Consider the following 21712-nt stretch of genomic DNA (forward strand, 5'->3'; position numbering starts at 1 on the left):
GCGAGGGCCAGCCCGCAGCGCTGGGAGCGCCGGGAGCTGTAGTCCTGCCGTAGATCCCGCCGCAGTGCTGCCGCCGCTGGGAGCTGTAGTCCCGCCGCCGGCGCGGGTTTAAAGGTCCGGCGGGGCGCTCCCCCTGCCCTGCCCATGTCTCTGCTCGCCGCCGCCGTCGCGCAGTCGCTGCCCGGCTCCGCGCGCGGGGCAGGTACGGGAGCGCGGCGGGGTGGCCGAGCGGGGTCTGCGGGGGGAAGGTCCGCGCCCGGCGGCTGCCGCCCCTCCTGCCGCCCTCCGCAGCCGGCCGGGACCCCTCACGGATGGAGGGAGGGAGGAGAAAAGGAAGGAGGGAGAGGCTGGGCCGCCTGCATTGCCCCGCTCCCGCTGGGACCCCCTCAGGCAGAAGCATCCCCCATTCCCTGCCCTGCCGAACAGGTGCAGGCGGCCCCCGCCCCTGCTCGGCCGCCGGGCCCCGGGCGCTGCCCTCAGGGCTGAGGGGAGCCTGCCAGCTGCCAGCCCCGACCGCGCTGCCCAGAAGGGCGGCGGCTGGAACGGCGGAAGGGAAATTAATCCGTTTCAGTGGTGGTGGTGTCGGTGACAAGGACAAGCGCCCTTGTAAGTGGCACTTGATGCTCCATGGAGGCCCCGGTGACCCTTGGCTTCTGTGGGCAAGTGGGGTGAGGGATGGCACGGCCGGTGGTAATGGCAACGCTCTCTTTTGTGTTTGTTGGCGTGCTTCCAAATGGGAAAAAGTCCTTCTAAGGTGCTTTTAAAATTTATTGTATGTTCAGAAGTCAATTTAGAGCGTCACAATCTGAAAAACTGGAAATTTAGAAGCTGAAGAGCCTTTATAGAGCAAAGAGGTGCATAGTATCTGGAAATAAGTTGCCTTTGCAATTATTTCTACCGTGGGTGTTTGTCTCTTGCCTTCACATTATGCTCCTGAAGCAAAGGCAATAGCCTGTTTTTCAAAGGCTGTTGTGACATGACGGATTCTTTGAAAGATTAGTCAGTAAAAATCAACTTTTAAATTTCCTTTTTCTGGAATGAATAGATCTTATATTAAGTTTTGCTATGTGAAACTAGTCCTTCTACCTTCTATGAATTACACTGCATTTGCTGTTCAAGGTTGTAATTTACAGGGCCAAGCCCAGGATGCAACTGTGCAGCTGCATCAACCTACAGCTGTTCTTGGCTGAGATCAAGCTTTTGTATGTACGTGACAACAGACGTCAGGAGGAATAGGAGGGCATGTTTAGGGAATATACAGTATATTCTTTGACTGTTCTGCCTTAGCTAGAGACAAATCAGTCTGGTTTTGAGAGTCTTTGGGAAAGTGTTGCCAAAATGTGTGTGAAACACCTGGACTTGGACTTGTAAGCAGCATTATATGCGTAATAGTAAGGGTGTTGTTTAGTTTCTAATTGCTACAAATATCATAAAGAGGAATGCTTCAGTATTTACAGACATGTAAATGTTCCTTACAGGAGGTCTAGAAACAGATGGTAAGAAGGCATTGACATCCTGTCCCACAGAATTTATTTGGTACTTTTTCTTGGGACCATAAAATTCAGTGTTGCCACCTCTGCTGAGGAGTGTTGGATGTACAGTGGCCTGAGTAAACCATGTATGCATGACCTCCTGGAAGAGATCCTAACACACACTGTCCTAATTACAGCTGTCTGTGGCATGTAAGAGTAATATTGGATATCAAGAGTTTCTGGTTTCTATTCTTGGTCTAGACTAAGCTCATTGTCTATTGGCCAGAACATTGAGCAGCTAGGCTAGCCTAGCTTAGGTTTTTTTATATTTATTCTCAAGTACTACAAATGGAAATAGGGAAGCTGGTTTTATTTCTAGGAGTATGTGGTTTGTGCAGTTTCTGTATTTTTGCTTTGGAGTTGAAAGGATATGTTGGTTGCCTGCCATTTATGATAAAGGTCATAGTGGCTAATAATAGCTGTGAAGAATATTTACCTGAAGAAATGGAACCAGAACCCAGGATCACTTGGCTACCATTTGAGGCTAAGGAACTGTCTGTGACAAAGGTGGCTGCTTTGCTCTACCACTGGCACAGGAAGGTATGCTAAGACTGGACTGGACAAAACTTGAATATCAGGTCAAATAGTGAGCACTTGGTAGGTTTGGACATCTTTTTTTTAAATTCTAATTTCTTTCCAATCATGAAAAATAAAAGCATAATAGGATACATAAAAGTATAATTGGTCAAGCTTTAGTGGTTTTAAACTACAAGATGGTAAATTTAGATTGAACATAAAGAACAAATCTTTTATGATGAGGGTGGTAAAGCACTGGCATGGGCTGTCCAGAGAGAGGGTGGATTCCCTGGAAACATTTAAGGTCAGGTTAAGCAACCTGATCTGGTTGAAGATCATTGCAGGGAGGTTGGAACTAGAGGAGCTTTAAAGGTCTCTTACAACCCAAAGTATTCTATAATGGCAGACTCCTTAACATCCCATAAATTGCTTAAAGATTCTGAAATCCAGAAACCAATTTGTGGGAACTGTTGGGCAGCTTGGGATATATGTTCTTTGTCTGCTCTTTCCAGAACCAAAGTGTGATCCTAAAATACATATATAACCAACTGGTTTTAAATTTGTAAAAAACCACTTTCGTATTCCCAAACAGAGCAAGAGTTGTCATTTTATCATTCTCTATTCTCCTTAACAAGACTGGATATGCAGCTGCTCTATTCAAATGCTTGCTTTATTCTCCCATACAATTTCTTCCTTCACTCTCCCTCATCCCCGTTTTCTCTTAATTTTCTTTCCACTTTTTGCTCTTTATGCTTCCTTCTTTGCATTGGCTGTTTCCACTATAAATCTCAGATTGCCTCTTGCATTTTTTATTTCATTTTTAAACTATTGCTTCCTATATCATCCCTTAATAGATCCTTCTTTGTTTCTTCCTCCCGTTTCTCTGATGTTCACTGCACTCTGCTTCACTCTGTCATCTCTTACCTGCACCTGGCAGTGAGTGGCTACATTTGATCTGAGAGAACTCTCCTGGGATCAGGCTCTATTTGGCCAGTGCAGAGTGAGGGAAAGTGGCTGCTCTTCCTGGAGCTTTGCCAGAGCTCAGCTCCCAGACACTGACTGGAGGGAGCAGCCATTTTAAGTAAATTAAGTAAAACTGCGCATTTGAAGGCAAGTACAGAATTTAATTAAATGAAAATCACTAAAAGCAGTATATGCTATTTAAGGCTTAAAATTGTGCCCTAAAATTAGCTATTTGATTTACTGCAAAATATCAACTTTTAAAAATACTAAATGGTTTGATAACAAATTTGTACAGATTTAAACTTAATAAAGAAGCTGACAAGCAATTAGTGAAAGAATGACATGGAGGTAGATTAAATATATATGTATATATTACTATTTCAGTGAGACCTGAAAAAGAGGAAAAGAGGACACATACTGAAGGAGCTGTACCTTAATATGGTTCTTCTGACCTGGCAGTATTAAAACTGTGGAAATTATTCATTGTTTACAACAATGTTAAGTAACCCAACAATATAGGAGTATTTTACTTCAGGAAATCTAAAAGCTAACTGCTAGGATAGCAATATGCAAAATTAAATTACAGATCAGTTAGGCATTTTTCATCTACTTGGTTCCATTTTTTAAAAGATAAGTAGCCCTCAATTAGTCTAAAGTGAAACTAATCTAAGTTGAAAAATGTGTTTCTACAATAAAACTTGGGGTTTTTTTCAACACCATAATACTTCATTTTAACCTTCAGACTAGTTGGAATAGTCACTTTCTGTCAAAAAGACTAGCGTGGTTTGTTAGTCACAGGAGGCTTAAAGAGGCTTAAATTGCTTCATAATGAATTGCTTAAAATAAAAATACACTTTATACAATGTTAATTGAATTAGCTTGGCTTATTTGGGCCTTTCTTACATTTGTTTCTTTGGAACTGGCCCAGGTCAAGTAATTCATATACCAGATTGAATTAAGCTCTTGTGTTCTGATTCAGCTGTCATGACTATTTTTTAACTTCCATTTATGAGGGAGTTGGTTGCTAGAAACAAACAAAAAAAATTGTTTTCTTTCTTCTAGTGACTAGTTGATCAAAAACTGTCTTTACGTCTTGATTTTCTTTGGCTCTGGAGTGCTTTTCCTTATCCTAATTGTTGATCTATCAAGTGAAACTCTCTCCTGGGAAGAGCTGACAGAAACAGTGCGGTCCCTTGCATGTGAATCCTCAAATCATCTGAAAAGCAATAACCTACAGGTAAATAGGGACATAAAGGAGAGGCATAGAATGCCTAGAGCCGGCCCTGTGAGAGGTGGGATAATTCATGAAATTAAGTGTTGTCAGTTGCTGTAAGAAAGCAGTTTTGCTGCCTTTAATGATTCAGAGTAGCACAAACAGGTTAGAGCAAGTGTTGAGAAACCCTTAATTACAGCGTTGATTTAGGGCAGGCAGACCATACAGTCCAACATAAACAGACTGCAAAAAGCAGAGACATAAGTGTTAGAACAACTCACTTTCAACTGCCCTAATTTATCTTTCTCAGCTTTAGTCATCTGTCTTTCACGCACAAAGCTATGCATATTTCATCCTTGGAAAATCAGCCTGCACTTTCATTAAACACTGGTTTTTTCACACTTCTGATTTCAACTATGTATTTCCTTATTGCTATTTGGTCTGAATAATTAGTATTATGAATTACCCAGAATAAACATGCAGAATAATTCATGGACTAGTGCAAAACAGAACACCATGTGCCAGAAATGTAATTCTGAAAACTTTACCTGACCTACATTAATGATCACAATATCTTATGAGAGGAACTTGTCTCAGGCTGTGTATTGATGTGGAGGCTGGAGATATGTAGATGGTGGACAGTGAAAGGGAGAGAGGTCAAGTGTGGCACTACTATGTATAGAATAAATGAAATGTTAAATTCACATCTTGATTTTCTTCAGAGCAGCTTATTTTTTGGTACAATTTTCGGTGTGGTAACAACTCAGTAATGAAAAACTCGTAGCTTGAAAATTGGAAGCTATTCAAATAGTAAAACTTTTCACCTATGTCATGATTTTGATTTGTTTTTAAATTTTCATATTTGACCTATTTGTGTTTGAGTTTCAGAATAGATTTAGAAATTATATTATGACATGTGATTATTAATATATTCTTCAGCTAAGTGGCACAATCTCCTTTGTAATGGATGTAAATTTTATATCTGTTATGAGCTTATAATTAATTTCTTATGCTAGGAGTTTGTAAGGGAAGTTTGGAAATACAGGAACTATTCCATTGTCTAGCAGTTGTTCTGAATATGTGGCTATTTGATCTGGGCTTCTAAATCAAACTCTTTAAAAGCTCATATTTAGTTGGTCACTTTCAGCTCTGACAAATATTTCCTCAGAGCTGATGATTCAGATTGCAGCAGTTTTCCCTGAGAAGAGGGAGTGTGCATATACTTTTTTCCCTTTCGAGCTCTCTTCCTTTCAGGAAGCAGCAGTGAAATGCTGTCTGTAGGTAAGACTTCAAACCCCATGATTCCCTGGGGAGAGCATGCGCTGAAAGCTTCCAGTTGTCAAAGTGCTCTTGCCAGACTGGTCGACTATTTGTCATATACCAAACCTGAGAGAAGAAAATAAATATATTGTCCTTTTGTTGATCTTAAAATACAGAAAATCCAAAGGTAACTGTTCCTTAAACATTTCTGTGTTGGCTGCATGGGTTTCTGCATGCAAATGGAGCTGGTATTGCTATGGGGATATAGATTTCCTGTTCTGGATTGTAAATTTGTACAAATACTTACACCAGCAAATAATCAAGAGTACTGCATAGTAGTCCAACATTAGACATTGGCTGGCCTGTCTTTCAAAGTCATTTATTAACCAGTATCTTTTAATTTGGACTGGCTTCATTCATTAAAGGAAGGTCTTGACCTTGACAAGAGGGTTGAACTGTGCAGTGATTTTTGCCTTTAATAAGCAATATGGAAGGCAATATGATTCACAGTCCTTAGGATAAAGTTCAAAACCAGCTAGCTAAGTCAAGGTACACATTTGGAGCAACTGCTGTACTAGCCACTATAGATAACCTGGTGACTAACTAATTTAAATATAACTTTATTGACGACAGAAATTTCACATTTCAGCTGCTATGTGTTTCTCTCTAAATGTATTTTTATACTGATAGCTCAGACCCAGGGGAGCAGGATACATATAATCCTTTTCTCCCTCTGATGTGAAGTCGTCAGTAGTTTTATGTAGCCTTAGGAGTAATAGTGATGTGGGTAGAAATGAAGCTAATGGACAGTTACACAGACAGAGCTTGGTATATTGTGCTTTACTGCAGTATTGCTTTAAAATGCCTTGCAAGGTTTTCTGCACTCCCAGCAGCAGCAGCGCTGCCTGGAACAGATGCAAGGTTTACCCTGTCCTTAGGAGATTAATGTTGTCTCACTGCATGGTCTGCTCAGGAAGCCTTGCTGCTCACTTTACATATTGAACTGGTAAATCAGGGGGAGCATAAGCGGTAACTTACTAGATACCAGAAACCTCTCCTGACATTAATTTTAACTAAAATGTGTGTGCATGTCTCAGACGATATTTAAAGGAAAGAACAAAAAAAGTAAGATACACCTGGACCATCTGATGTCAGAAAGGACAGTGTTGGCAGTTTCACACTTTGCGACCTTTCTTAAACAGTTAATTGATTTGGCTTTACATTGTTACATTACAAAAACAATCCTAAAAAATTCAGGCTTAGGCATGTAAATGTCATATGATTAACTCAATAGCAATGCAGTTAGGTATTCAGCGATGACCATCTTTGACATAGTTAATTAAAACAAGTGATTTGGGGCTCATTTAAAATACTTCGGAGATTCAGAATTATCTCCTCAATTGACTAAAAGCCTGCAAAATGTGGAGGTTTCTGTTGTGATTTCATATAATTGCTGTTCATTGATGTCTGTATTGTGTTAGTACTATCGGGTCTCAAAATAATAATGAAATTATATGATCTGCTCTATTTCATATGGAGCACCTTTTCTAGCAAATATAAACCTCAACCATTCCACATACATTTCCTTTCTAAAGTTTTAACTTATGTATTGATTTAGCAAATAATTTCCATGCTTAGTCTTTGTCTTGTGCATATAAAGATGGTTTTTAACATGCAGCATGTTTATATTGTAAAAATTTCGATTTTCCCTGGGTTTATATTTCATCTGAAAGCATCGGAAAGATCATAGTCTAATAATACCACCCCAGTCTGCTGATTTTGACCTTAGGTTTTTCTAATGGACAAATCACCGATTATTTCATATGTATGTGTATAAATAGAGCGGGTATGTATATAAATAGAGCGAGTAGACAGCTATACCTTCAAGCAAAGGACTGCTTTGATGTAAAATAGCATTTTACGCGGAGAGATCGTAAGGTCACCGAAGGCAAATGTAGCAGCCCTCGGTGGCTTTGTAGGCGCAGTGTCCCCGCCCCCGGCCCCCTCCCGGCTGTGCCATCGCCGGCGCTGCCCGGAGCCGGCGCGGGCTGGGCGCAGGGAGCGGGCAGGAAGCGATTGTGCAGCGCGGAGCCGCTCCCGTGTCAGCGCCAGCGTCCCTGCGCGCCTTCGCTCCGATAAACCTCAATCACTGCCAGCTTGCTTGTTAATTAAGGAAAATCGGCGCCCGGCTCCTTTAAAGGTCCCCTAATAGAAAAGGGGGTGGAGAAGAGCGAAGACTGGTGTCTTTTTAACCTTGCTGAAGGACGCAGCAGTATTTATTGACGTATGCAAATAACCAGGGGGAGGAGGTGGAGGAGGAGGGTGCTTGGAAAAACAGGAACCAGAATCAGTTTCTCATTGCAGGGTGAGAGCTCTGAGTTCCGGTGTAAGAGAAAAGAGACGTGGCGAAATTGCTGTATATCTCTGCCCTATAAGCACATCTCTCATTTAGACTGAAGGGAAACAGGCATCAAAAAGGGTGAAGCATCTTAAAAAATATTTTAAAGGCAATCTAGTACGATCAAAGGTTACATATTCCTAAATGGGGGAGGGGGAAGATTACGGGTTTGCCTTGCAATATGCTGTAGCATAGTACTAGCAATAGGACGAGATTTTTGGCTGGCAAATGATCAAAACAGACTGGCTTGTGGTATGAATGACAATGTTAATAATCTGTCTTTGTGGTTTTTTCCCCTACTGTTTCAGCTGCGCAAACCATGCAGGATGATTTACTGATGGACAAAAGCAAAGCCCAGCCCCAGCAGCAGCGGCAGCAGCAGCAGCAGCAAGATCCAAACTCAGCAGAAGCCCCCTCTACGCCCATCTCGTCGGAGACACCCAAACCAGAAGACAACAGTTCAGTGACTAGTATCGGCACATCGGCTCCTTCCCAAAATAGCAAGGAGAAGATGCAGATGGAGTCTCCCATTTTGCCTGGCTTGAGCTTTCACCAGCCTCAACAAGAACCTGCAGCCGGCACCTCCTTGTCTCCCTCGTTTGGCAGCACCTGGTCTACAGGGACCACAAACACGGTGGATGATAGCTTTTTCCAAGGGATTACTCCAGTCAATGGGACAATGCTTTTCCAGAATTTTCCACACCATGTCAACCCTGTATTTGGTGGCACTTTCTCACCTCAGATTGGCCTAGCTCAGACACAACACCACCAACATCAGCAGCAGCAGCAGCAAGCTCAGCAGCAGCAGCAGCAGCGGAGGTCACCTGTGAGTCCTAATCAGGCACCTTTCGCCCAGAGAAATGCTGCTTACAGCCATCAGCCCATCATGACCAGCAAACCGTCTTCCTCCTCTGCCTCTTCTTCTTCCTCCTCCAGCTGGAATAACCATCAAAACGCGGCTTGGAGTACACCTTCCAACCCTTGGGGTGGGCTGCAGGCTGGTAGGGACCCTCGAAGGGCAGTTGGAGTGGGGGTTGGCGTGGGAGTGGGAGTCGGCGTGCCCTCCCCCCTCAATCCCATTTCACCCCTTAAAAAACCCTTCTCCAGCAATGTCATTGCCCCTCCGAAGTTCCCACGGGCTGCACCCTTAACCCCCAAATCCTGGATGGAAGACAACGCGTTCAGGACGGACAATGGCAACAATCTGTTGCCTTTTCAGGTAAATGATTAGATGCACCCTCTACATGATGAAAGTTATCATATATTTGTATTTTTTGTAGGGCTGTGTTTCATGTTGCTGTTCTGAGTGGCATTTCCATAACTCATATTTTTATCAAATAGCCACCTTACATGAAAGAAATGGGGTTGAACCCAGGGAGTGCATAGACAAAGATTTCCAATTCTAGCTTAGGGTTTAAAAATCTTATTTTTCTTGTAACTTGTTGTTAAATATGGTATATGGAGGGTTTTTGTTGTTGCTTTTTGCTCTTTTTTTAGCATCTGAAAGGTAGTAGCCTTCATGAAAAACAGGTTCAGCGGACTACGTTCCCTTGGTGCTGTGTTAGAATTTTTCATATTCTCCCATATGTGAGAAAGCTGAGATGTTGAAATTGCCAGCTTCAGTTTTCTAATTGGGCTGTTAATTTCAACCAAAGATGCTTCTTGACCTGAAATTCAGTTAATTATTTTATCACCATTGCAACAACTAATTGTCCTTGTGCTGTGGTGGGATTTAACGGGGGGTCTGTTTGCGTAAGGCACCCATATGAAAAGCTGTGTACATCTAATACGAACACCCTGCTGTAATATTCACAGTGGACGTTTTGAATACATCTCGAAGCAGTGTGGGTGTGTATGGAAAGAGTGGCATATCTGTCCTTTCCAGTGAGGAAATGCCTAATACAATTGACATCATTTAGAAATGGCAGGGAGGTATTGTATAAAATAAACCATTTTATGCTGTTCGGAATATTTGCAGAGAAAAGAGACAATAGGACACGACCTTCAGAGCCATATTGCAATGGAGTCTATTTACTAGCTACATAGCTCTGAAATATTTAAAGCTGCAGTGCCCTTCACTGTTTTTTTTTTTTTTTTAATCTATGACGACAAAGCAGATCAATTGCAGCTGAAACTGGGCCAAATGGAAGATTTGCAATTTTAATGCAGAATGAAACCTGTCATGGTGTGAAATCCATTTTAAGTTGAAAAAAAGCAGAGCTTGCACTTGCAGTTTTATCTATACTAGGTGAAATGAATCTCAGACTTTTTCTAGGTTAGTTGTTTTGATGTCAGATGAGTCAAAATTTCCTGCTTTGAAATACAGGTAAATCATTCATAAATGCTTGCTCTTTAGGTAGTTGTTTCCTAAGAAAGTATGACCTCTCAAACATCTTTAACTTACCAGTTTGGTAAGAATAGCATTTAGATTGATACTTAGTCTTAGAAACACAGGAAAAAAAAGAAATCAAACAAATGCATCCCCACCCCCATTATTTTAGAAGATTGTTTAAGTAAAATATGTGCACTTTCCAGTCCTGTTCAAAGAGGACATCTTATAGTCAGCCCTGAAATTTCATTTTGCTGCTTCATTCTGTTTAAAGGGAGACTTGCAATTTTTTTATTGGCTGCCCTAAATGAAGGTGGAGTGGCTTCTGGTGAGCTGCTGAGTCTCTGAAGCACTGAAGGCTGGAGGAAGATTACACTTTAGACACAATACGCCTGGTGTAAATAGTATGTTGCACAGAGCACAGCACCACAAAAGCTAATAGCTCCCAGTCATTTTTGAGGAGTGGGAAATGTGTTTCAATTTACAAGTATTCTTAATTGTCTACATGTAAGACATTACAAATTTTGGTATATTTGAATTAGTAGTGAAAACAACAGTAAATGGTCTTATTTCTGTGGTTTGGTTAGTAAGATACATCTTTAATGAATACAGAACTTTATTGTTGTGACTGTAAATTGTCACAAATTAAACTGGCAGATATTTACTCATCATGAGGAGAAAAAAAACCAAACTAACTGCTTTTAAAGAAAAGCTCTTTTGATTTTGAAATTAAGGTTTCCAAAAAACTGAAGTATTAGCCAGTATGTAAATTTGGAAACTTATTCTCTTCTCTGTGAATTTAACCTGGTGTTTTCATGTTCAACTGAAAGCAAATGCTTATGCTATTCTGAGCACCAGCTGGTATAGCAATCTGATTTCAGAGACTCAGAACACTTGTATTTTTTCTTCCTATTAGGCTCCTTTTTTTTTTTTTTTTTTAAATACAAGCTGCTGAATTTTGCTTATTAAAAATTGTAATCTGGGTTGCTATTGATTGCTGCTATACTTAATGAAATGCCAAAGACATCTTGAAACCATACTATTGGTAGGAGGCAGTTCTTTAGTTACACTGAAAAAAAGGAAATTCAAATTAGTCTAAGAGTCTAATCTTTGCTGCCAAGGTTCTGGTTGTCTTTTTTTCTTCTTCCCCCCACCCCTAATTGGGCAATATGTTGACACAGTAAGTTCTGCTTGTCAGCACTATCAAGTAGTTCTGGCAGGTTTATCCATTTGCATCTGCCACCCCCCCTAACTTCGTGGTTTTGAGCTACTTTAGAAACACCTTCCAGTAAACTTTCTAGCAACACACTTATGCACATTAGCAAGTTCTTTGTGCTAACATGTTATTTTATGTTAAGATTATGAGGCTTTCAAAGAAAGAAGAAAACTATTAATATGTTCACTGTTTGAAATAACATCAGGGAGAGCTATTTTGTAGTTCAGGTCTTTGCAGTGATCACAAGTTTTGATCAGAAAAGATCTATAACTGAGATTTGTGTTCTGAGTCTATAATATTTGAAGAAAGTTGATAGTCAGCTATTGATGTATTTTGTTCTAGGAAAAAATGTCCAGTTTGAAAATATTTCTCTTAAAACATGCATATAAAGCAATGTGCTAGATATTTTCATCCCTTAATTTGAGTAATACTTTTGTGCATCTTGTATGTCAAAACCGATTGGTGCCTGTCCCAAGGAGTTGTGCTGCAGAACATATCAGAAGATTTTAAATACCACTTGGCAGGAATTCTCCTTGTGTTTGCCGTGTGATTGGTGTGGAAAGGCCACTAAAAATGCTTTGAAGGAGACTACACTCATCTACTTACTGGGAAAAATTAATTGCAATGTATTTTAAAAAAAGGAGATACAAAGCTGATGTTTGAAAGGAAAAAGAGAAGTGATCAGTCTGGAATGAAATGTAGGAAGTAAGAGTTGGAGACGAGATCATGGGAACAGATGTGGAACTAGGCCAGATAGGAAATACAAAAACATGGCCTGTTTGTTCTTCAGGATATTCTTTAGCTTCTGAGTGGTTCAGGTGAAGGGTCTCTGGTTGTCATGTGGCAAGGAGTCATGTTGTGCTATTATGTGAGGTGCTCCTCAATTCTGGCATTTGAGGCTGGCATTAACTGTCCGTGGGACGCCATTCTCCCGGCAGTGGCTCAGTTCCATTTTCCAGCAGAGTGGTGGGGCTTGTACAGAGCTATTGCCATTCCCTGCTTCTGAGCTGCTCCCACGATTCTATTTCCCTTCACTTGTCTCAGGTAAATAGTGTATTTCTTTTGGCTTTTGGCCATGTGAAGATATTGGGACGCAGCTTGTGGGGTTAGGAGGATTGATAGTGCTTGAAATAGATCCTTGGAGGCAAGGATCAGAAATTCTCTTTGCAGGGAAGATATAAAAGGAATTAAATATTTGCAGACCAGTATCTAATTAAGTATGTTTACCTTGTGGATTTTTAATTATAGCAACACTGTAACAATTTTCCAGAAACTGTACTGAGTTCTGCTGTTTTCAGAGTAATGTTCTTTAGAAACAAAAAATGCTTTGCAGTTTGTGCTCTGAAGAGTCTGGCATGCATCGAAACATTATTGGCAGCTTCACTAATAAATATTTCTCTAGCAGAAATAAAGTGGTGTTTATTGTGTATAAGGATAGTTTTAACATGCTATCTTTTGCAGGGAGACTGAGAAACGGTTTTTGGGGAAGTGTTTTAGTGTGGTGTTTTTTTCCTCATTGTTTTCAATTAGAATTAGTCTGGACCAGATAAAATTATAAGTTCATTTAGAAATTTTATATTCAATATTTCATACTTAAACAAAATGCCAATTCTAACATGCAGTGAGTTTGTGTTTAAATACAAGTGTGTATATATGTATAAATATAGAGTTCAAATATTGGAACATTCACAAGTGTAACAAAGTTTTGTGTTTATGAGTAAAGGAGTTTTACTGACTAATACACCCTGGCGACTGATTTTAAAAACCTTTTTTAAATCTAGAGGTGGTTTTTTCAGTCACAAATAGTTGTATGCGACTATGTTTAAAGATTAAATTTTAAAACACTGTATTTATTTAGTCTAAATTTGTCATTCTGGGCTCTAGCTTCATGACAGTTTAGTAGATAACCACAGTTAATAGTGTTACTGTTACCTTAAAAACTATTTCTACCATGTAGTCCAGTCTTCATGTTTCTTGCATGATGATGCACAAGCAGTGACAGTCTGCAACTTTATGGACAAAAAGAAAAAAAACAGAGGAAAGTACCTATGTTTCTTACATGCTTCTATTGGTACTATTAACTAGCACTGTTTGTAGCTGGATTCTGAATATTAAAATGTAGGAACACCACATACCGTGGTGTCTCAGTAGTCTTCTAGTGTAACAGATACAAGTAATGTGACATTCTCGCTAAGTAGTTGAGAAGAATTTTACGATTTTTTGTTAGATTTTAAATTTGATTGAATTGTAAATGTCTGCATTTTCAAATTAACTAAAACATAGTAAAGGTACAGGAAAAAAAGCACATGGCTGCTTCATATTCAAGGTATGATGATTGAGCACTAATTGCTTATTGATCAGAGTTGTGATTTAAAGTAACCAATCATAGTTAAGCTGTCCTAGTTAGTGAAGGTAGAACAAAGGTCTGAGTTCAGTAGGCAGCTGATATTCTTGCATAGACAGGACTTTCTTAAAAACATTAAAGATATTAATATGGAACAGTGAATCAATAATTCTGTCTTAAAGATTTGATGAAGGATTTAATCTGGTTTTGGGAGGAGCTGTAGAAGGGAAGGTGAAGGGCATGGAGTTAATTTTGTTATTTCCCTTCTTGGATCATCTCTCCCAGTTTTCATCTTTTTGCCTAGACTGCTTTTGTGAATGGAATGTAAGAGGAAGAGAGACCTGGAAAAGTAGCGTTTTCAGGTTCTGGTGCTTTTCAAGGGGAAAAAAAAAAAGAGTTTGCTGAGTAAATGATGAATATTTCCATTTGTTAGCAGTTGGTAAAATAGCTCTCTTTTCATTAAGGTCACTGAAGAGTAATTCCTAGCAGACCTATACTAAGGGAAGCTAAAATATAGCACTGTTTAGTTTAAAGTTTGAAAGTGATCCTAAACACTACACGTCTGAATTTTGCTTCTGTTCTAGACTTTACAGTTTTTAGGCTATCTTATACATTCTGTACCTGAATTTAGGGTAGCATTGCCATGTTTTGTTTCATTATTTTTTTAAATCTAATTTTTCTGTGTTTCACAAAAGCATTGCTTTTAAGTGATTGTTAGAGTGCTGCACATACTGGTACAAAGCAGTTGTCTCAGTAGTTAAAAGAATGTAAAATTTTTGTATATAGAATTATATCTTCATTTGTGTAATCATTTTGTTATGTGTAAATTTTAGAATTTTAAAAATGCAAGTTGGGAAAGGTCACAGAAGCTTTGCTTGTGTTTGTTCAGACTTGGTCAACATTTTTATTTTTCTAAGTTTCAGTTATATGATTCTGTCTTTTCCTAGAGGCTGCAAGTAGCATTTGTAAATCACAATTAATTGATGTCTTCCTTTTCCTCATTGTTGTGGATAAGTGGCTTTGTCCCTTTATTGTGTGCTTCTCAAGCTCATGCAGAGATAAAGTTGTCAGTTTTTCTAGGATCTTATAGGAGAGAAGCACTGTGCCAATCAGGATAGATATTGATCTGCTATGTCACAAAAGTGTTTGAAGAAGTGATGTGAAGTCCATTCTACAGGAGCAAATAAGAGGCACAGAGTTTGGGAAATTCATTTTTTATCTCAATGTGCGATGTAAAAAAATTGTAGGTTTTTTCTGAAATATTTAGAAAATAGGTCTTTGAAAACAGAACACCTACTGCAGTCTCTTAAGACTGATGTTTGTGTGAATCTCAAATTAGGCATGAAAAACTGAAGACAACAAATTGGTTCCTGTGAAAACTTTTAGTTTATGCTACATACCAATTACTCAGGAATTAAGAACTTTTCATCAGGGAAAAGAAAAGAAGCAAAATACTTCATTTCTTTGATACCAAATTTTCCTTCAACTGTTTGTGTTGTTCTCTGAACATCTTTCAGGTTCTGGAGAAGTCTTACTCCTGCTCTTCCTAATTCTCTTTTTCTGGATGGCTTTGCAAAATTTGCAAGAATTTGCAACAGTTTTGTTTTAAATTTCTAGAGTCTAAATAAACAACTTAAGCAAAACTACAGATTCTTTGCATGTTAGGATGATAAACTTCACATGATTAATCACCCAAGTTAAGAAGATTTTGATCGACTCTATAGTTCTTTGTTCATGGTTTAACAAGGTTTATGAAAGTTATGAATATAGGGCGCTGTTGTTAGGTGTCAGTGGGCATGGCCCCTTTTCTTTGTTTTATCCACCCTTGAACTGTTTGGCTGCTTTCAAACATGTATTTCTTCCTGTTCCTGAATTTTGATTTTTTTTTCCTTTTCTTTTTCGATGAGGCTTCTGGCTTGAGTTGGCCTCCCCTATTCTACATTCTGTGTCAAAGCTTCAGGTTACAGTGGAAGGCCCAATAAATGCCTGTAGTCATAAGCCAAATTTTGTTCACTTAGTCCTGTGCAAAATTAATAGCATGAGGGGTTTTTTAAGTAGGTTTAATTAAATTCAGGGAGAATTGAATTTTCAGAAATACTAGCTAGAAGTTCTTAATTCTAGAAATTTAGACTTTTTAACCACAGAATAACTTAGGCTGAACATGCAGAACTGATATTCTTTCCCCATGCCCAAACTGAGCTATCAAAATGTGTGACTTGGGATGGATTTTCACACAAACTGACAAAAAACCCACTTCTGACATAAATGAGAAAAGCATTCATTATGGCTTTATCATGCACCTTTTGTATATAATTTTGTTTTATGTCATAGTCATAAATGGATGTTTTGGTGAAATTCACCTTTCTTACTTATAAGAATTATTGTGAAGGTGCTCAACTAGAAAGATTCATCCTAAAAAGTTATTTTTAGCAACACTGTAGGCAACTTAAAGCTCATCTTTTAATGAGAAATGTCAGACAACAAAGAAATTCACCCACCAAAGCTCTCTGGGTTTTATTCTCTGAGAAAGGCTCTTTTTTGCAAGTAAGACTCATTTCCTAAAAAATTCTTTGGAATTGTAGCTGCTTCTGGAAATTGCTGAAATAAACAGAACAAACATTTTGTTTTAAAATGGTTGAATGGTTAAATATTGTTTTGGATTAAATGAAAATTCCCAATTTCTTGTTGGAAGTTGCTGCTTCATTCTGCTGAAGTATCTTGCTTTGTGAGAGAGATGTGTTAAAAGCATTAATGAATTAACTCCCAATTACAACCTTATCATTTGTAAAGGGTTAACAAATTTTTAATGTATTAACATTGTTAGCATGGTAACAGATGTCTTATAAGCAAATCTAATATCATCTATTGATGTGCTTAGTAAGCATTAAGGTGTGTAATTACCAAGTGTATAAAATGTTTATTGCACACTGTAGGTTTGGAATTTTTTAAAATGCTTATAAAAATAACTTTTAGTTTTAAATCATGATGCTCATAAAAGTCTGAGCTAATTTTTCACCTCACCTCTCTTATTCATATATTCTCTCTGGGATCATATTGTTTCTTCCTGTGACAATTGAAAAAAAATTGAGAACAGTGAGACCTCTCACATTAACTGAAAGGCTTTTTCTTAAAACTCACAAAGCTTGAAGTAGCAGCTGACTGTGCAGCAGGAAGACTAAGACAGAACAAGAGAGTAGAGGAAACAAAAGTCAGGAAGAAGAAAAAGTAGGACTTTCATAGTACAGAATGGAAGGGAAACTGTGGCATTTTTGATTGTGGCAATCCAACATGATAATATACCCATTCACTTTCTGCAGATGAGAATTTCTGCAAATAAAATCTTGAAAAGTTTGAACCAGATTCAGCATTTAGTGGTAAGGGTCCTCAGGTGGGTGGCTCCTGCTACTTTTGGCTGCTAATAAGTGAAGCTGTACCTGTGACTTCTGATTAAGAAAATCAGCCTTAATTGTCAGCAGATTTTACAGGTGATGTTTTGATGCAAGTTTCTGCAGACAGTACCTCTCTTGTCTAAACCAAAACACAATCTTCCAACGTCGTTTTACAAAGTAGTAGATTACTTATTTGCCAATTTTTTTCTTGCTAAGCAAGGGAGAAGTACCTGCTGTTGTGTATGCCATTCAAAACTACTTGAAAATTGATCATAGTAAATTTTACAGGTTCTTTGAAAGGCTTCACTTCATATAGAAACTGGAAAATTTTATGGCAAATTGTTTCGCTTGCATAGTATCTTTGTTTGAATATAAACTTGAACTGGTGAATGTCTCAAAATACAGCTCAGTCCTTAGCTCCACTGGGCATGTAGGGCAAGGAGAATTAATTTAAAGAACCAACACAGTGAAAATTTTTATTAATACAGGTGTGGATAGATGCAAAAGGCAACTGTATGAGATGCACTGTTTTTCATGCAACCTACAATTTTGTTTACCTTTTCACACTTCATGTTTATGTTTGTAGTTTGTCATTGTCCAGAAATTGACTAAAAATCTCCTGTATTTCTCTTTTCTGTGTAATTCTTACTGGTTGATGAGTAACTTCCCACTTTACTGTGAAGATTGAGTCCTTAAGGTTGTGACCTTGTAGTTAGTGCTATTAAATGTCAGTCTGCTTTGCTGCAGTTCTTCAGCTCTTTCTGTGTGATGAGCTTATCTCCTCTGGGTTGATGATGTCTTGCAAATATTATTATTGTGTTTCTACTTTAATAACCGACATTACTCATTTCAAGTATCTCAAGTGATCTCAATGAAACTAGTCTCAGGATTTGCCCTTAAGAAACTGCATTATTCATTTTTCTTTAGCAGATTCTGTTGAGCTCTTGCAGTTCTTTCTTGTTTTGACATTTTTTTCTTAACTCAATTGCACTAGTTACTTTTTTGTCCCTGTTTACATGGTTACTTTGCCTGTAGCACTATGTGAAATGCTCTGTGGAAGTCCTTGTTAGATCAGCCATGTCCTAATCTTTCAAGAAGCAGGAATCACCTTTTCCAGGGGATTACATCAGTAATGCATAATGCTACATTATTTCTGCACTGTACTTTGTAAGAGAAGAAATCCTTGAATTTCAGTCATAAAAGCTAAAAACAGTGTTTGTCATCTATAGTTTCATATCCTGCTTCAGTTATTGCAGTTCTCTCATTTTTATTTTGCTGGTCAGATATACACAGTACTGGCATTGTTACTTGGTCTAGCTTTAGTGGTTCCACTGACAGCCTTGCTGACTGGCTGGCTCTTTTTGATTACGATGTTGCCATGCACCTCATCAGTTGCTGAGTTGGATAGATACTGCTTTCCCTTACTATTTATCTGTCTTCTCTGTTTACCCTGTTTACCTGATTTTTCTCTATGAATGTGAAGAGCAGTTTTGAAGGTGACATTATTTTCTCCTTACTTCTTTTGGTGTTCTAAAATTTTTTTCTCAGTCTTACTAGACTTCTTCTAAGGTATTAATGTCCAAGGTATTAATGCTGACCTTCTTACAGTTTCCCTGAATATATGTAAGTGGCTGGACATCCTGGTTCTTTCCTTGTAGTAGCATTTTCTTAAGGTGCCTCTCAGTTTTTTTTACCTTGTAAAAAAAATTTAAAAATTCTGTTTCAAATCAGGCAAGCTTTTATCTCAAGACATTTTTCCTGTTTGGAGCAATCTTTACTAAATTTGCCATGTGCTAATTGGTTTAGCTCTTATGATGTAAAAGGAAAGTGCTTTTCCTGCTCCTATGAATATGGTTTTCAATTTCCACATGAAGGTTTCCTTTTGGTTAATTGGCTGATTGGCTGATCACACTTGTACTTTTGTTGTGTAAGTGATTTCTGAATTATTTTAATTAAATCCAAATGTGTAGCAGTAATTTGGATGCATAACACCTACCTTAAACATAACTGCTCATGACCTCCTCTTATCTAAGAGGAAGAATTTTTTATCCTGGTTGTTTTAAAGAATTTTAATGTAAGTGTTCAGGCATTTTATGATACACTTAGTTATTCTTTTCCTCATATCCTCTATTCCTTTAAGCCCCTTAGGCAATAAAAGATGAAAGTATGCATAGTGTAATTCAGTTACTAATATATTATCATATGAAGGTAATATATTTAATAAATTAATTCTGAATTGCCACTTGAAAAAATCCTTTGTTTATAAAATTTATCTGAAATGGAATTGCTTGCATATAATTGAAGAGCTACTTCTAATTAAAACTTAATTTTGGACTGGGTTTTCTTTGCTTCTGCCCTTCCTTCCTCTAAGTGGAGATTGATATTACAAGTGGTCTTTGGATTGCTACTGTCTACTGTTTCCTGCCTGTTCAGTTGCATAGATGCAGCCTTTGATAATTTTGTAGATGATCAAATACATAATAGCGAATATTTTTAAATCAGAGTTTCTAACATAGCGACACTTTAGGAAAAGGTTTGCCTGGTATCTCACTGGCTATGCAGGATTCTTCAGCTCATGCTTAGAAGTAGCTTGAGAAAGCCTGTAGTTCTATTTCCCTTACATGAAGGTGTCTGAGGCAGCTTGGGATTTTGTGATTGATTACGCCCTTCATAAAGTCCCAGGATGGACAAGATTTGCTGCCTAACTATTCTCAATCCCCTTAGGAAGGTGACAGTGGATTGTTGTGTGCCACAATTTATCATGCATATTAATAGTGCTATGATAGTATAAAGTTGGGATTTGAATAGTTCACATGAGTAATTTGTAGGTAATTAGTAATCCAAGTATATTGCAACTAACAGGTTAAATTTTTTCTTTAGATTCTGTTGGATGCAAAGTGACATCACATTGCAAAAGTCACCTTGTCTTCTCTGGGAGCTGTTTTTCATTGCAAGTGCTTCTGGCCTGGTTCAGGCCTATGAATAAATATTGGTGAATAGCCCCAGTTCCCCCCAGGCCATATGAACAATGATCTCTACTGTACCATTTCCTCTTCTGAAATGAAACATGACTGTCCTCTCTAGGGACAGTTCTCCAGACTTGTAGGTGAGGATCTTGTCTTGTGTGAACAGATGAAATGTGGTACCTCTCTTTTGTTGAAATAGCTACTGCAGTTCTGACATCTTCAAGATTTTTGTCAGGAGGCACTATTTCCTGAGCACAACAGAAATGGAACGGGAGCATGGCGTGGTATGTACCAGTTAAATGCTATGTCAGTCACATTTTTCTTAAAAGCACAGTGATTTAGGATGAGAGACAATCTTTTATTTGTCATCAGGCTTATACATTTCAGTTTTCCTCTTACCAATATATTCCTTGTCACATGATCAGTAACTGTGGACAAAAACACTGTTCAGGAGAAATCCTTGAGTCTCCTTTGGTGGCCATAGTAAATGAAGCTAGTGTGCAGTGGTGCTCAGACATCTGTTTGACAGTGATTACTTGTGCTCTTTTCTATCTCAAATTTAATCTCATTATGCTATGGCATACGACAAGACAGACTGTAAATCTTGGAGACAGCAGCTTCCCTATACAACATGTCTCTCTTTTTATGTTGTGTGGTCCAGGCTGTGAAGTGAGATTGTTCAGATCCTTTCATGCTGTAGCATCCCCAGTACTCCCTCTTCCTTTGCATCTCTGCAGTGCTTTCATTTTGTGATTTGAGGTTTGCACTTGTGCTGATTTGTCTGGCAAGCAGTTCCTAGGTCAATGTTTTTCCTTGTTATGTGACACAGGCAACATTCTACTGAACAGAGTGGTAGAAGCCCAAAGGTAACTTATCAGTGCTGAACTCCTGCACAGCAGACCAATGAACCAGTTAAATTATGTCATTTTAATAGCTCAAGGGTATAATGAATGGGCTTGTAAATTCTACTGCTGACATCTTTTTTTTTCCACTTGCTTGTTTTTGTGAATTGATAGTCATCTTGGGTGTAACTACTTTAATCCTATATTTTACAAGTGTTAGAACTGTTTGTTACTGTAATCAGTAACTATAATAGAAAGTGGATACATCAGCTTTTTGAGATGCATTCAGCAGCAGGACTGATAAGCAGGTTTTTATCTAAAGCATCACATTGAACAAAATATGATTAAACATAAATCCTGTCACTGAGTGCTCAGTCAGTTGTACTGTCTAGAGATCATTCCCTACAGTAGTGTAATGGCTGTAAAAATAATAGATGTTTTGTTGATTCTTCTGATTTTTTTTTTTTTTTTTTTGTGGTATTTTAGGTCAGGTTTTTAAAACACATTGTTCAATTGTTTTCATGACAAAAGATGATGCTTAAAATCATAATTGTATTATATTATCATATTTCTGTTTGCAAAGATGGTAGCAGGGTAAATGATAGTGTTCTTCATTGGAGCATTTGACTCTGTGCTTGACTATCATTGAATGGAGAAATAACACTAGTGGTCATGTAAATGGTATGTTTGGCATATTATAAAAATGTGTATTGGAAGAATAACTAGGTTATCAGTTCTATTTAG

At 38.3% G+C, this 21712-nt stretch overlaps 1 protein-coding gene across 11 annotated transcripts in view; it reads left to right on the plus strand.

Annotated features, from left to right (window-relative positions):
- The first annotated feature begins 9 nt into the window (after positions 1-9).
- Positions 10-21712, plus strand: part of CPEB3 (cytoplasmic polyadenylation element binding protein 3) — an 81089-nt gene continuing 59386 nt past the window's right edge. For 2 of the 11 annotated variants that reach the window (XM_056495177.1, XM_056495179.1), the window contains exons 1-2: positions 207-606; positions 8191-9101. In XM_056495177.1, the coding sequence (XP_056351152.1) occupies positions 312-606; positions 8191-9101 (1206 nt within the window). In that variant the 5' untranslated portion in view covers positions 207-311. The other 9 variants (XM_056495183.1, XM_056495181.1, XM_056495185.1 and 6 more) reach the window with 9 other exon arrangements.

This window comes from Oenanthe melanoleuca, chromosome 6, assembly GCF_029582105.1.
Source record: "Oenanthe melanoleuca isolate GR-GAL-2019-014 chromosome 6, OMel1.0, whole genome shotgun sequence".
Lineage (NCBI taxonomy): Eukaryota > Metazoa > Chordata > Aves > Passeriformes > Muscicapidae > Oenanthe > Oenanthe melanoleuca.